Genomic DNA, 15,873 nt, shown 5'->3' on the forward strand with positions numbered 1-15,873 from the left:
AAGTACGCAGAACCTTTGAAAAATACTCAGCGTTAAAACACATTTTCAGTAAATATTTGTTTTTAATCTCTCGTCTATTTACAGATGGTAAGAAAGGGCATTAGCAAGAGTAGAGAATGACTTGAGAGGCCAGGATAATCTTGTCTTTTTAGTCTGATCCTAACCAAGGAGAAAAAAAAAACTTTTTAAAGAAACTGGTTGCGTTACTTAATCTACTTCAAATTCATACCTCTAAGGCCCTTCATCAAAATTCCATGCATGCTTTTTAAGCATAGATGAAACTTTTCAATATATAGGGATCAAGGGACAATATTCTGAATCAGGAAGATTTTGAAAACATTTCTCTTAAATTTATTATGCAATATTCTCAGCTACTCTTTGGCACAAGTGCAGGGAGAAAATAAGATACTCTTTGCTTCGGTATTTCGTAACACAAAAGCTTGTTTATTCCGTCCTTCGTAAGGACTCCCGAGATCATAGCTAAGCAAACAAAATAAAGTTGGATCTAACCCGAGTTTCCTGGGACTAAATATTTATAATGATTTCCCCTCTACCCTTCATTACCCCTGATTACCCTTATTACCCATGATTACCATTTTTAATGATAATTATTCGTATGAGCTCAATCACATGAATCGTGGTTAATGCATAGAGTTTCACCTCACAGCATTTTACATAGACGTCGCATATAATTATTATACAGGGTTTGTTCTGATGAAGATGAATGCCATCCTTCAGGTCGCTGTGGCTTCGATGCTAACGCATGTGTTGCGTAGTCGCGACAAATATGTACGAAAGTTTCTGGGGTGAAATTTTTTTTTAAAAAAATCAAAATAAGCCTTCCAAATCAAAACACATATTGGGATTCAAAACTACAGGTTTTGGCACCATGATTTCCTAAGTATTTTTCCCCCAGCTATTTTTTTTTTTTGTGGGGGGGAGAAGGTGGCTAAGGGTTGAGAAGCAAAATCCCCTGCAACCAAAAAATAGAATTAAAATTTAAGGGAAGGTAACAATTCTCTTTATTTCTCTACTGTTGCATGAAAAATAAGCATTTTAAAGAAAACAAGTTTATTCCAGGGTTGAAAAAAAATGGATAATTTTCCCTTCCTCTATGTTAGGGGTCTTCGAACTTGACAGCTTTAAGACTTGTTGGACTTCAACTCCCAGAATTCCTCCTCCAATCATGTTAGCTCAGGAATTCTGGGAGTTGAAGTCCACAAGTCTTAAACTTGCCAAGTTTGAAGACCCTTGCTCTCTGTTTTAAACAACTTCTTTTTTCCCCCAAATTAAACCCATGTCATCTCAAAGTTTGCAGATATGCTTAGCTGGACATTTGATAACCAACCTGGCAGTGATCTCCCTAATTTCATGATGGCACAGCTTGTGTTGTTTTTATTTTTTTCAGTCTTAGCACCTAGATAAAAAAGGAGATTGAACCCCTGCATCAATAGCAACCTTGGTTTGTGGAAAACAAACTACAGTTGGGTTTATCTATCTATCTGCGTGGATGTTCCAGATCTGATAAACATGAAGCCTACAAGAAGCATTTTTTAAATTTTATTTTTTGGGAAAATAGCCCTAACCCTTTTCTAAGGACGCCAGATTTGGGAAAGGAGAACAAAAATCGGGAATTTTTAATTAAAGCAGGATGTTTATTTTGGAGAAGCCCAGGTGCCAAAGATCTCTTGCCTTCCTGGGCTACAGAGAAAGAAGAATTTCAGGTTATTTTCATGATGTTACTTTTATTTTATTTTGCTTTGGGCTTTCTCAAACTTTCCCTGCGGGGTAGGAAACCTGGAAGGGTAGTCTGCCTTCTGCTCCGGGGAAATTGAGGTGTGGGTTTAGCCTGGTCCACCAGGATAACAATTTTGGAGAAAAAAAATGCTTAATTTCCATGCTTGTACCCAGGCAGGTACGCAAGTACACTGCAGGTTGAGAGCTGCTTCGACTGTGCCTTTTCCCTCCCCAATCTCTGATCCCCACAGGTAGACTGTCCCCAATAGTGGAGGCTCAATTTAGTTCCCTGGGCTTGTGGTCACTCAATCCTCAGCAAATCCAATCTGGTCATTCCTAGCTGGCTGAGGTTTGTAGCAGTCAAAGTTTCACTTTCCTTCCACCATGATATTGTAATGGCAAGGAGGATGCAGAAAGAGTTATAATGGTGCAGTTATATCCACCAATGGACATTGATCGTCCGCTCGTATTAAACTGCCTGGAGGGTGTTTCCAATGTCCACTTCAGCTTCCAACTCTCCACTTCCTTGCTTACAACCTTCTCCATCCCCAAAAACGTCAGGAAAATTCAAGTTTTCTCGGCTATGCTTTAATGTAGGCAGGGAATCCTGCAAAATTCCTTGAAAATCAGTTCCAGCCCATCGGTTTCACCTCTTTGGATGGAGAAATGAGATTTCACCATCCTCCACCTTGGAAAGATTGCTGTGTCTTTCCAATCGGGCTGCAGGCACAGCTAACTTGAAGCTGCAATCTGGGGCTACCCCAGCCCCCTTTCCAAAGTGCAGCGCCTCCTGAGAAGAGGCGAGTTCGAAATTGGCAGTCTCTCGAACTTGGCACAGCAATAACCTTCGCCAGTCTGCTACAAGCTCCAGGGTTTGTTTGTTTTTGTTTTTAGAAGGATTTTAAGTCTTCCAGGACGCTGATCAAGCCACAACTTCGCCGTGATGGCATAGCCCCCAAAACAGAGTTAAAAACTGGGGTGGAACTTGAGAGCAGATGAGAGCCGAGAAGGGCAGGAATCACAGTGAAATTTGGCTGGCATGGATGACGGAACCCGAGGGCTGGAAGGGGACCCTGAAGGTCCTCCAGTCCAGCCCCCTGGTCCAACGTAGGAGCCCACAAGCAGGATGGGGTCGGGAAAAGCTGAAATAAATAAATGTGGCGATGGCCATGCGAGAGAAAAGGGATGGGGGAGGTGGATTTAGAGAGGCGCCATGCAAAATAATTTAATAAATTAAAAGAACAAGAAGGAGATGTAAACAGGGGCTTAAAAATAACCCAGAGAGGACAGAAGAGTGAACAAACAGGCTGAAAGGAGAAAGAAATCAAGATTGGCGTGAAAGATATTGGGTGACTAAAGGAATATTAGTGAAATAAAAGCCATGCAAGTGAGCAAACAGATCCCTGGGAATGTCGGCCAGGCCAGTGGCATCCTGCGATTGGCAAACCAGCTTAGCCAGCCCAGCAGAGCTTCCCAGTTGGCAAGGCAAGGCAGATAGGTTCAAGGTCATGGGGGCAGCCAGGTTTTCTTGGGCCATGGCTCCCAAAACTCATCGGCCAACATCTGGGCTGGCTTGAGAATTCTGGGAGTTGAAGTGCATCTGCTCTTAAAGCCACCAAGGTGGAAAAAACCTGCAGATCAGATCATTCCTTGGTTGACCCCGGGGGAGGAGGGAAAATATCCCTAATTCTTAGTAAGAGGATGAATGGGATCTGTTATCCATAGGCACTTCCTAAAATGGAAATCTGAATTCCTTCCTGCAGGAGAACTGCAGACCAAGTCATGGCTTGTTGTTGTTTTTTTAGCGGAGGCGAGACTTGGAACTGAAGTCCTGGTGAACACCACGGGTACCCAAAGAGCCCTTGGATTCGGCCATCTCAGCAGCTTCAAACCAGGACCTCTGAACCTCTTTCTGCAAGTTTTCAGGCTCTATGAAACTGCTTGAACCCGGGACCAAAACAGGGCGTTTCTGAACATCCTTGGTCTAGGCAAGGGCACCCCTTGGGCTCACCGTGAATTGCCAAACTCTGCAGCTTCGTCCCGCTAAGACTGGATTTCAATAAGCCTTGGTCGAGACCATGGTTATGGAGACACTTTGCACTAAACCATGGCTGGGAGACTTCTCCACTAACCCTGGACCAAGCCAGACCATTAGTTCTTAGCATGATGCAAATCCGCCTTGAAGAGCAAGGCGTGGCTTGGCAGTAACGCCCGTCCAATTAGGAGTGATTTGGGGTGATCTCAAGGCCACCAAGGAGCCACCCTTGGCCAAAAGAGGTATCTTCTATCACTCTACGTGAATCTCTGCTCTAGAAGCCTGTTCTCCTTCCAATGAACCTCCTCTGGGTGTGATGGATAGATGGAATGAGTGAAAGGAGAAATAGGGTCCTTCCATCACACCGTGGTGCGAGTCACACCAAACACAACCACTCACCCAACTAAAAGGGGACGTCCTTTGCATTCTTCCCTGGGGAAAGCCAGACCAGAAGCACCTTGCCCAACCTCTTCAGGAAAGTCTTCTCCACCCTAGGGTCTTCAAGAAGGGTTGGCCAGCCTAGCCAATGTGGGATGGAAGTCATCTTCTCAACGCAGCTAAGAGGTCCTATGGACTCCCGATAGGAAACGTTTCCTATCTCCTGCTCTAAGCACCATGGGAAATCTTTTCAGCTCCTCCATTTCCTCCTCACGCAACCAGGGTGCAAAGCCAGCCCCTCTTAGCCAAAGACCAATAGATCTGCTAGATTAAAACAAACATTGTTTGAGCCTTAAGGCCCATGAATCAACTGTGGATCGAACTTACAATGTCAGACTTCATGACAAATCCTAAATTCTACCTAGCGGTGAGACCCTCCATCCAACGCCTTGGCTTCGAAGACCCCAGCTAGGGAAGGCTTCCCTGTTTCTCATCTTCTGTGTGGGAGAAATGAAGTCCTATTTGCGAAATCCTTTGAGGGACGAGGAGGAAAGGGGCGAGGGAAGGGCAACGGTTGATCAAGGCCCGATTCCATCCCATCCCTGGAGGAAGGAGAGAGGCGATCCCCACAGTTTGGATCTGGTAAGCAGCGGTGGAAACCCAGCCAATTGGTGGATTCATTGGTGCCACAGCTCAAAGGCAGGTGAACGTGAGAGGCAATGAAGGATGAGCTTGAAGGACAGTTTCAGGCGGGTGCTTTAATTCTCCTTCCTCGAGGCCTGAGTTCTCCCTTTCATCCCAAGATCGCCAAACGGCCAGAAGTGGTTTCAAAAACCAGGACACTGTTTCAAAATAATCATAAAATCCGATCGTCCGTTTCTTTCTCCTTGGGTGCCCAGCTTGTCCCGAGGCTCTTGTGACAGCAAGTGACATTTCTGTTTCTTTTTTCTTTAGGAATCTATAAAATAAAATAAAATGCAAACGATAAAGAGTAGCAGGGAAAGAAGAAATGGACAGGCAGTCCTTGACTTACAAGAGATCATTTAGTGTCCATTCAAAGTTGTTAGCGGCGCCGGAAGAGGGGGAGTTTTTGACCATTTTTCACGCTTACGACTGTGGCAGAATGGCCACATGATCAAAATTCGGACCCTTGGCTCGTCTTTACGACGGTCGCAGTGTCCCAAGGGAGGGGGGCTCACATGATCCTCTTTTTGCGTCCTTCTGACAAGCAAAGCCAACAGAGAAGGCAGGTTCACTTAACAACCGTGTGACTGATTTAACCGCTGCAGGGATTCACTTAACGACGGTGGCGAGGAATGTCCTAAAATGGGGCAAAACTCACTCAACAACAGCTTAGCAACAGATGTTTTTGGACTCGACTGTGGTCATGAATTGAGGACTACACGTATAAGCCACGTTACCTTTGGCGTTCTTCTCCAAAAAGACCTCGACGTAAGAAGTGGGGACGTAGCCTTCCTCATCCTCGTTCCTCCGGATGCGAGTCCACCCGTCTCCTTTGTCTTCCTCTATGACATACAAGGTTTCTCCTTCCGTCACAGAAATGGTTCCTTCATTCTGTCCTGGAAGGGATAGGTTGAGGTGGGTTAGTACAGGTAATCCAAAAGAAAGAAAGAAAAAACACTCTGCCCCAGGGCTAGTCCTGCCTGTTAAGAGAGCAGAAAATTACAGGCCATAGTACTTAAGTCTTACATACCGCTTCACAGTGCTTTACAGCCCTCTCTAAGTGGTTTACAGAGTCAACCTGAGTCCTCGTTTTACCGAAACCCCGAGAACATTCTCCCAATCTGTTTCTATATAGAGGGAGCAAACGCCACCCTCTTCTAGCACTGATGACGTTCCCTAGCTTGGGTCATGAAACGTCTGCAAGGAAACCACCCAGCTCAGGGAGCACCAAGGACCCCACAGTTCTCCTCCTCCTTCTCCTCCTCCTCCTCTCCCTGCAAACCTCACTCCCTTCTAGCACTGATGACGTTCCCTAGTTGGTTCATGAAATGTCTGCAAGGAAACCACCCAGCTTAGAGAGCCCACAGTTCAACCTTGGAACTACAAATATTCATTATTATTATTATTATTGTTGTTGTTGTTATCAGAGGCCCCTTGGCCCTCCCACAGCTGCAACCAAGAGGAAGACATCCAGATGTTGAAGGTAGAAACCCCCATCTCCGCCCCTGTACATTTTTGCAAAGCCAGCCCAGGGCGTGCTGGAATCTTTCACCAGAAGCTTCTGGGTCCTGTTTGGAGAACTCCACCCCCACACACACACATTTACCTTCAAAGGTGTAGAGAGCCTTGCAGGTACCAATGGTGGGTAGGGGCTCCTCATCGTCAAATTCATCGTCGAATTCGGTCGTCGGCGTTTTCATCTCACTCTCCTGGCTGGGTTCCTCTGTGTAACCGCCATCGGGACTGCTCAAGACAGGAAAAGGAAAAGAGAAGGCAACCACTATAGCAACCTTTCAGGTCGGCTGGAGAGAAGAAGGGGAGGAGACGCTGCCCCCCTCGCCCTGCCCTTCCACCTGGGTCTCCGCCGGGAAATTCTGCCCTCAGGGGCCTTGAAAAATAGGCGGCTTCCCTATTGGGAAAACACTTGAGTCAGAATAACAGAGTTGGCAGGGACCTTGGAGGTCCTCTAGTCCAACCCCTGCTCAAGCAAGACACCCAATGCCATTTTAGACAAATGGCCACCCAGTCTCTTCTTGAAAACCTCCAGCGATGGCGCACCCACAATTTCTTGCAGGCAAGTCCTTCTATGGATTCATTGTTCTCGCTGCCAAGAAATTTCTCCTTAGTTCTAGGTTGGATCTCTCTTTCGTGATCTTCCATCCATTGCTTCTTGTCCTGCCCTCTGGTGCTTTGGAAAATAGGTCAGCTTCCTCTTCTCTGTGACAGCCCCACAAATATTAGAAAACTGCTATTGTGTCACCCCTTAAACTGGACATACCCAATTCTTTCAACCGTCCTTCGTATGTTTGTTCCTCCAGTCCCCTAATCCTCTTTCTAGAATCTCAGTCAGAGTTTTGTTCGGTATAGCATCAACCGTGCAAACTCTCAAGTTTTCTCTTTCTGCTACGCACTCAAAATGGACAGGAATTAGCGTGTGTGTGTGAGTCTGTATAATGTTTATATGTGTGTTATATATGTGTATGGATAGATATATACTTTCTTTTCAGAGCAGGCAACAGAACTTTTAATGTGTGCCGGGGTGCTCACAGTAAAAAATGATCATAAAGGCCATCATCTCAATCTATTCTTAATCCTTTAAACCTTTGCAACATAACCTGGTCCCTTTTGATCTCGGCACCCATGTAGGGTGAGAGTCAGCCTGCATTGGTTCCCCCAGAAATCTCAGAGGAAATTAAACCGGAGATTGGATCCAGATTCAAATCGGCTTTCAGGCATGGGAACTCTCTAGGAACCTCTGGGCCAGTCACTCTCCGCTCAGCCTACCTCTCAGGGTTGTTGTTCCTGTAGAGGTAGAACTGGAGGAGAGAAAGGTGCATCAGAAATCATGGGTCAAAGCGAGGTGAGGGCTGCACCGGCATTGAGGTTGCAAGATTGGCATCTGAGAGCGTCCTGGCACCAGAACTTTGCCCAACAGGGATTCTCCAGCACAGTACAGGTACTGTACCTCTCTCGGTCCTGGACACAGTTTGTGACGGTCAAGGTGTTACTCTGGGGCTCGTACGCTCCACTCTGGCGGCGCATCACCTCTGTTCGGACAGGTAACCGACCTTCCACCTCCGCTAACCAGCCCTGAAGCAGAGAAGGAGGGAAAATGAAGGACTTGAATGGTCTGTGGGGATGGCCTTGGGAGACCGGAGGAAGAATTGCAGACCAGATAAAAGGAGCTCAGCCCAGAGATGGGAAAGGGGCGGTGAGAAGCAACTTGGAAGTTTTCCAGAGTGTTAAGAGGAAAGGAAAGGAGAGATGCTTTCAGTCTTGAAAGATTCTGTGGATGTGATCTGACAATACAGAGAGAGTTGGGTTTCTTTTCTGGACTAACTTGCACAGTAAATGGGGGATACTTCAGCATCTTGGAAAAACCATCTGGATTTGACCAAGCAGTGTCCCCATATGATGCCCAGCTCAATAGGCTGAGACTACAGTTCCCAGAATCCATAGTACGCTGTACTGGCTATGGATTTGGGAATTTGCCACCCTAGCACATCTGGGCGGCACCTGCTCAGAAAGTCTTCTCTAAACTCAGGACTTTTCAATTTCAGCAATTTTAAGAGGTTAAGGACTTTCTGTTCCCGGAATTCTACACTGACTCATTTTCAAGCCTACTGGATGGGGGATTCTGGGAGTTGAAGTCCACCCATCTTAAAGCAGCCTGCCTGGGGGATTCTGGGAATCGAAGTCTACCCGTCTTAAAGTTGCTGAGCAGAGAAACACTTAGCTAATGCTTTGTTAACTCCCTACCTCAAATTTTTGTACTTCCAGCCTCAGCTTCTCCAAGTTTTGACCGAGTTCAGCTAACTTAAGGTCCACGCTGGCTGCATCCCCCATTTGAGGGTTCTTGATGTAGACATCTTTCATTTTCGTTAAGGCCTCTCTGCGAAGGAAGAGGGAAGAACCATCATCAACCAGGAGCTTAGAACCGTTCTCAGCATCTTTTCAGACCTTGGAGTAGGTGAGCAGCGACTGTATTAGTCCATTTAGAGCCTGTATATCCCCATGACCAGAAACTGTTCTTTTATTTCTAACAATTATCTTATGAACCGCAGAAAGGTTTCTTCACCAATAATGGGAGGATGCTGGACGATCAAAATTTTTACCCGTTTTTGAAACCGGTGTTTGCATTTAATCTGCAAAAATGGGAGCTGGGAAAAGCACTCAGCATTTGTACTTTGGCTACAGAATAACTGAGCTGGAAGGGACCTTGGAGGTCTTCTAGTCCAACCCCTTACTCAAGCAGGAGTCCCTATATTTATTCCAAATAAAGGGCTGTCCAACCTCATCTTGACAACCTCCAAGAATAGAGCTCTTACAACTTCTGGAGGCCAGTCGTTCCACTGATTAATTGTTTTCACTGTTTCAAAGTTTTCACACCAAAAACTTCCTACTTAATTCCAGGTTGCTTCTCTCCTTGATAAGTTTCCATCCATTGCTTCTTTTCCTGCCTCTCAGGTGCTTTGGAGAATAGCTTGACTCCCTCTTCTTTGGGGCAGCCCCTCAACTATTGGAAGATGCTATCCCGTCTTTCTTTTCACTAGACCAGACATACCCAATTCCTGCAACCGGTCTTCGTACGTTTTAGCTTCCAGTCCCCTAATCCTCTCTGTGGCTCTTTTCTGCCCTCTTTCTATAACCTCAACATCTATTTTTTTTTTGCTATCGTTTGATCTACCTCTGATCCAGCTCTTTCTGAATATCCTTGTTGATTTCATCCACTTTCTGCTGCAGTTTCTTTCTCCGTTGCTCCGGGGGAAGATTGCTATAATCTTCTGGTCCTCCGCCCTGATTGTTGCAGGAAGATGAAAAAAAAAAAAAAGGAGGAAAAGGGGAAAAGTGAAAACTCTCGATCGTGATGAATTCCCATTAGACTCGAGAATTTTATTTATCTGCTTGTACGGCAATATTCTGACCCAATTAGCTACCAAAAAGTGCTATCTTGGCTAACTTAAACGCAGGGAGTTCCCGTGCCCTCTTGTAAGATACAAACATCTCTCTAAAAAAATTAATAAATAAGGGCGGGGCGGGGGCGGAACCTGGAAGCATCTTTCAATGAATAGCTAATTTTACTAAAAGGCTTAAACCCGCAGCTCCCTTCGTCGGATGCACAGAATGACTAGGTTAATCCAAGGTTTAAATTAGGTGGAGGTTGGGTGAGAAACGGAAAAAGGAAAATTGGTTTGTAATCGACGAAGGGAGCTGCCTCCGACAAAAGCTTCATTTAATTTGATTTACGCAACCAACTTCGTAAGTTGTTGGAAAAAAATGCTACCAAACTTCTGTTTTTTTCTTTTTTCCCCTAACTTGAACTAACGCTTAGGGCACTTCGCGTGGGGAAGAATCTATGAATGGCCGCTTCAAACAGTCACTAAACGGGTCGTAATTCAGAGGACTACCTCCACAGTAGGTGAAGGCGTGGTTGAAAAGAGGTAGAAGTGGAATCGCCAATTTACACAACCATCAGGGTCAGATTAAGCAGGAATTGAGCTATTTTCTGGAAGGGAGAGAGTTCGTCAGGAGGTGGATTAAAACACGGACTGGGGATAAGATGGGAGTTTTGTAAACCTCAGTGGAAATGTGGTTTTGGATTTCCGGGTAGAAGATCTGCTTTATTTTACTTTTCACCTACTTTTCCTGCATGTTTCATTCCAACCCGAAAAGAAAACCAGCCTGTTCATTTAATATTTCTTTTTTTTTTTTAATCATCCCTCCGATGAAAGGAAGAGTGTTCCCCCCCGTTCTGCCGTATTGCTTTGAATTTTCTCGTGCGGAATTGAAGCCCTTCTGGCTAGGAAGGCTTTATGCAGGGTCTCTGGAGGATTGTTGTGGTTGTTCAACCCAGCTCACAAAATGCAAGGGAAGCATCATTTGAAGAGCTGAAGTGGATTGGCTCCAACTTATCTGCAGATGCTTATCCCGTTGATAAGCCCGTGGAATCAACTGTCTTGAGTTTGACTGGATGGATCTATCAACCTCCTCAACTGCCTCCAAATACTCCACGTAGGTTTCTCAATCCAACCACCTCCAACCCTGACCAAAATTGCAGGGCATTAAATACCCTATTGAAATACCTAGCTGGTAAGTTACAGTTAGTCCTTTGGCAACCATTACAGTTTTACACTTACGATCTTCGCAGGCTCCTCACCTTCCTGTGATCAAAATTGAGGTGCTTGACTCACCCTTAACAACGGTTGCGGTGCCTTTGGGAGGTCACGCAATAACTTTTTGCAAACTTCTGATGAGTAGAGTCAATGGGGAAGCCAGATTCATTTAACACAGGGGGTCCCCAAACTTGGCCACTTTAAGACTTGTGGATTTCCACTCCCAGAATTGACGTCTACAAGTCTTAAAGTGCCCGTGTTTGGGGACCCCCTGATTTAACAACGGTGTCACTAAACAGCTGCAGTGACCCACTTAACAAGGGTGTCAAGAAAGGTCATAAGATGGGGCAAAACTCCCTCAGCAACTGTCTCGCTTAGCGACGGAAACATTGGGGCTCCGTTGTGATTGTAAATTGAGCACCAAACCTAACCCACCAACGTGTTCACCGTGAAGCTATCTGAGTTAGCCCTTCTCTTTTGAGCTGGAACGTACAAGGTGAGCCTCCAACGAACAATCCCTTTGTTGCCAGCCCCGTTTTTTGGAATGAAATGGAGTTATTCTTTTAAAATGGTTTGGTTGAAAGTTGCTGGGAAGGGATTAAAAAGCGTTAGTTTGAGCAACTTTTGCGCGAAAGGCTGAAAAACGTAGTTGGCTAGCAAACCACGACAAGTGGATGCCCAAGATGGCGACCGCATCTGCTGGTCCCAGTTATTGTGATTAACGTTGAACTCAGTGAAGGACAGAGAAGGCTATGCAAAGATTTATATCAAGGATGATCAATGTATATATTTATTAAGAAAATTCTCTTAACCCAGACTTTCCATCCCGCAGTGAAGAACCTCTCCAAGGCTGCTATCCTGTCCCACTGCATATACACTGTATAATGCTCAGCTTAGTTACAATGGTGCTGAAAATATAACCAATCCTCACACTTATGACAGTACACAGAACCCCTGAAGCCATGGGAGCAAAATTTGGGCTCTTGGGCAACAGGTATGTATTTATGATAGGTGCAGAGTCCAGGTCATTTGAGTGACAGTGATATGATACTATGAAAGCCTCACCCTGCGAATTCTTCTTAAAGGCAATTTTACTCAATAAGAGTCAAATTTACAAATTTGAAGGGGAAAAAAAGTGTGATTTTTTTAAAAAAGGTCATATTTTATCTGCTCATTTAACTTGCCGAAGACTTCTAGATATAGGTGGCTTAAAGATTTCTACAAAACTGCGTGATGAACCTGCTTGTGAGGAATTAAAATAGAATGGTTGTAAAATTCAGAATGATTCACTTAATGACCACCTTGCTTAGCAACGGAAGTTCTAGTTGTAAATCGAGGACTATCTTTACCAGCCATGGACAATGCAGAAGTTTTGCGCTGCCTTGCCGGCCAGCCCCAACAGCCTGATATTCCATTACACGGGTATCAAATATTGCGTTTTTTTTCTGGACAGCTGGCCGCTTCAGCTAGGAGGAAAACCTTTTAGCAGTGAAAGTGATACCACATATTTTATTTTGGGGGGAAAAAAATTAGCAGATGGATGTTTTCAGTACCTTGCCAATTTAGGATAATGACTGATTCCTTTGTAATTTGTAATTAGGATAGCAAACCTTTAACTAATACAATATTCTTGGAATTTGCAAAGAACCCTGTGCAACTTCAGAAACTTGCTATCCTAACTCTCCTTTAATTTGGGAGCATAGGTAAAAAAAATTGGCCAGACTTTTCTCTGTTGTTTATTGAGTTCAACACTTTGTTTTCTTCATTCTCTCCACCTATAGATGGAGGAAAGGGTATTTTTAACCCAAATTAAATTATTTTAAATCTGTTTCAAGGCCATCTGTCAGTTCAGAATGACAAGCCTATTATTTACGTTTTTACAGCCTGCATCACGTGGCTTTCTAAAAGCCATCTAATTCAACTGAAACACTACAAGTTAATTCTTAGTAGTTCATTAGCAGCATCAAAATGGGATCACCTCCATTAAATTCCAGACCTGCATATTCAAAGTTATCTGATAAAGGCCAAAAGAAAAGAAAAAATAAATAAACACTCACAAACACACGCGAAAACACACACACACCCAAAGACAACAGGAAAAAAAATAGTCATTTTTCAACATGGCTGTTTGGATAAGCTACATAAGTCACACACATATAAAATTGTGATTTTTAAAATATATGTATAGAAATACATGCTGGGATGGTGCTTACCAGCTTCAGGGAAAGCTTCGCATTAAAACGGAGAAGGACGGAGAAAGGGAAAAAAAAGAGAGAGAGAAAGAAAAGAACGTATCAGAAAAAGAAGGCTAAGCTTGAAATGGCGTCTAATAAAATGATGCGAATGAACCGGACACACACACAAAGTCTGCTCAGCTTGTGCAAATGGACACTGCTTTCCACACAACTTTGCAAAGGTTCACAAGATCGTAAAGGGGCAAAAAAAAATACTGCTTTGGTCTCCCCATTGCCCGAAGATACAAATTCAGGGTTGTTGTTTTTTAAAAAATATCCTTCCTCTTCCATGCTAACTGACTTCTTCTGCAAAAAAAATAAAAGGTGACTTAAGAACTGATGAATAATGCAAAGTCAACTCCTTTTTAGACCTCTTTACTTTTTTAAAAGTTTGCCAACTTTTTAAATGTAATCATTAGGATTGTGTTGGTTGCTTCCAAGTATGATTTGTAACCATTTTGATGTTTTTATGGCTTTAATTATTGGGGTCTGGTTTGCTGGCCAGAGTGATCTGGATTGAGATGGGCAGCTATAGAAATTGAATAAATAAAATAAGAAAGAAGAGGGAGGGAGGGAAGGAAGGAAGGAATGGACAAAGAGGGAGGGAGGGAAAGAAGAAGGGAGGGAGAGAGGAAGAAAGGAAGGAGACAAAGGGAAAGGAGGAAGGGAAGGAAGGGGAAAGGGAAAGGGAAAGGATGGAGGGAGGGAGAGGAAAAAAGGAATTGAGAGAAGGAGGGAGGGTAAGAAGGGAAGGGGGAAAAAGATACATAGAAAGAAAAAGAAAAGAAAAAGAAAGAAAGAAAGAAAGAAAGAAAGATAGATAGATAGATAGATAGATAGATAGATAGATAGATAGATAGATAGATAGATAGATAGATGGGGTGAAAGTGGCAGTGAGAACTGTTTAATTGCCTTTCTTTCTGTCCAGAAGCTTGAAAAAAAAGTATTTAGCTTCTAGGCAGAAAGGAAGGAAATTAAACTTCTCAATATCTCTTATTCCTTCCAATTTCCTTTACAATGCTATTCTGCACATTTCCAGTTTGAGCATTGGGGCGTTCAAAACTGGAGTTTGGTGCACAGTGGGAAAAAAAAAGGAAAAGAAAATTTGAGGGGGAGACCTCAAAAGAATTTAAGTTCTTCTAACCCACCTCAAACTACAACAAAGCTGTCCTTTAAACAAATAAACAAAAAACCTATTCTCCCAAATTGTAAACAAGAACGTAAATAAGAATTTGTATTAATTGAGAGCCAAAATACCTCAATAGAATGTACAGATATAAACTAAAAGTTTAGTCTTAGATGAAACAAAAATAAATGGCTTGTTATTACATTAAAAAAATTAAAATTCCACCTTAATGATGTGTTACCAAAGACTTTGCTTTAACAGCCACTGTTCAAAACAGTGCAATTTTAGGGTTTTTAATCTGCCAGTAAAAACCTTTTAACAGACTCAGAAATATGGCTTCCTGTCTCGGATTTTAAAACAGGTCAAATAATATCCTGCTGAAATGTCTAAAAATAAATGCTGGGAGTAAACCAAACTCTAAAAATAAACAAACCTTTTCTCTGCATATAATGAGCTAGCACATCAGCGTATTTTAATTTATCCAAGTTTATCAGAATGGTAAATAAATAATAATAATAATTAAAAAAACAGACCAAGCTGGAAACCTATACATCTACCTGAGTCTCTTCTGGATGTTATCTTGTTGTTCTGGACTTAAAAACGGCTTTAACCCCCTTTTCCTTAGGGAACAATTCTTACATATTTCCACCCAGATAATTTCTCTATCTTTCTACACTCCACCAGAACTCCAATTTTATATGCAGCTTTTCCTCAAATTTCACTTCCCCGCGAATTGGTCAAGAAGATAAAAAGCGTTGAGAACTGGTTTCGTTAAGGGTGAGGTGCTGGACTAGGAACTGGGAATTGTAGTCTCCTCTTAAGATCTGGAGGAAGATCTACCTCCTAGGGGTGTGAGAGCAAAACAGGAGGGTGCGTTATGTTTGCTGGATTGAATTGTGCCAATTTAAGGGGCCACGTAAATTTAAGTAACGCAAGTCAGCCACGTAGGACCAATGAGTTCTAGTCCTGTCTTAGGCATGGAAGCCGGCTGGATGACTTTGGGCCAATCACCAGGAGGTGATAAGTTCTAGATCCAGATTAGTCATGAAAGCCAACTGGGTGACTTTGGCCCAATCACCAGGAGACGGTGAGTTCGAATCCCGCCTTAGGCATGAAAGCCGACTGAGTGACTTTGGTCCAGTTCCTCTCTCTCAGCCCAGCCTATCTCACAGGGTCGTTGTTGTGGAAGAAAGAGGAGGAAGGAGGAGGCTTAGATATGTTTGCTATCTTGAGTTGTTGGTAAACTAATAATAAAGGCGGGACATAAATAATAAATTAAACCACCTCAGGCGTGGATCCATTCCCCTAGTGTTTCCAACCCCAAGTGGCAACCTGCAACGTAAGCTTATCAGCTTTTTCCCCCTCGCACTTACCTGAAACCCACCCCAAGATGGTTGAACCCCTCTGCAAAACGCTGCAGCATTTTGCATTAAAAGAAAAAAGGAATAAACGCAATCAACGTCTTGCAGAAGATCGAAGGGTGAACCTCTCGGTCCTTCTCACTCAACCCCGGCCTGCAAAATCCGGGAATCTCCTTTGCTGTCCCCCCCCGCCCCCAACACCACT

General features: G+C 43.7%; 1 protein-coding gene across 36 annotated transcripts in view; it reads right to left on the reverse strand.

Moving 5' to 3' along the window:
• Positions 1 to 1,392: 1,392 nt before the first annotated feature.
• Positions 1,393 to 15,873, reverse strand: part of FNBP1 (formin binding protein 1) — a 58,971-nt gene continuing 44,490 nt past the window's right edge. For 5 of the 36 annotated variants that reach the window (XM_087914705.1, XM_087914692.1, XM_087914685.1 and 2 more), the window contains 8 exons: positions 13,161 to 13,175; positions 12,926 to 12,961; positions 9,522 to 9,631; positions 8,594 to 8,726; positions 7,800 to 7,924; positions 6,441 to 6,577; positions 5,556 to 5,730; positions 2,987 to 5,098 (listed from right to left, as the gene is read on the reverse strand). In XM_087914705.1, the coding sequence (XP_087770831.1) occupies positions 4,978 to 5,098; positions 5,556 to 5,730; positions 6,441 to 6,577; positions 7,800 to 7,924; positions 8,594 to 8,726; positions 9,522 to 9,631; positions 12,926 to 12,961; positions 13,161 to 13,175 (852 nt within the window). In that variant the 3' untranslated portion in view covers positions 2,987 to 4,977. Of the gene's footprint in view, positions 5,109 to 5,555; positions 5,731 to 6,440; positions 6,581 to 7,799; positions 7,925 to 8,593; positions 8,727 to 9,521; positions 9,632 to 12,925; positions 12,962 to 13,160; positions 13,176 to 15,873 lie in introns of all 36 variants that reach the window. The other 31 variants (XM_087914704.1, XM_087914684.1, XM_087914689.1 and 28 more) reach the window with 12 other exon arrangements.

This window comes from Pseudonaja textilis, chromosome 17 (genome assembly GCF_049901715.1).
Source record: "Pseudonaja textilis isolate UNSWEBS1 chromosome 17, rPseTex1.2, whole genome shotgun sequence".
Lineage (NCBI taxonomy): Eukaryota > Metazoa > Chordata > Lepidosauria > Squamata > Elapidae > Pseudonaja > Pseudonaja textilis.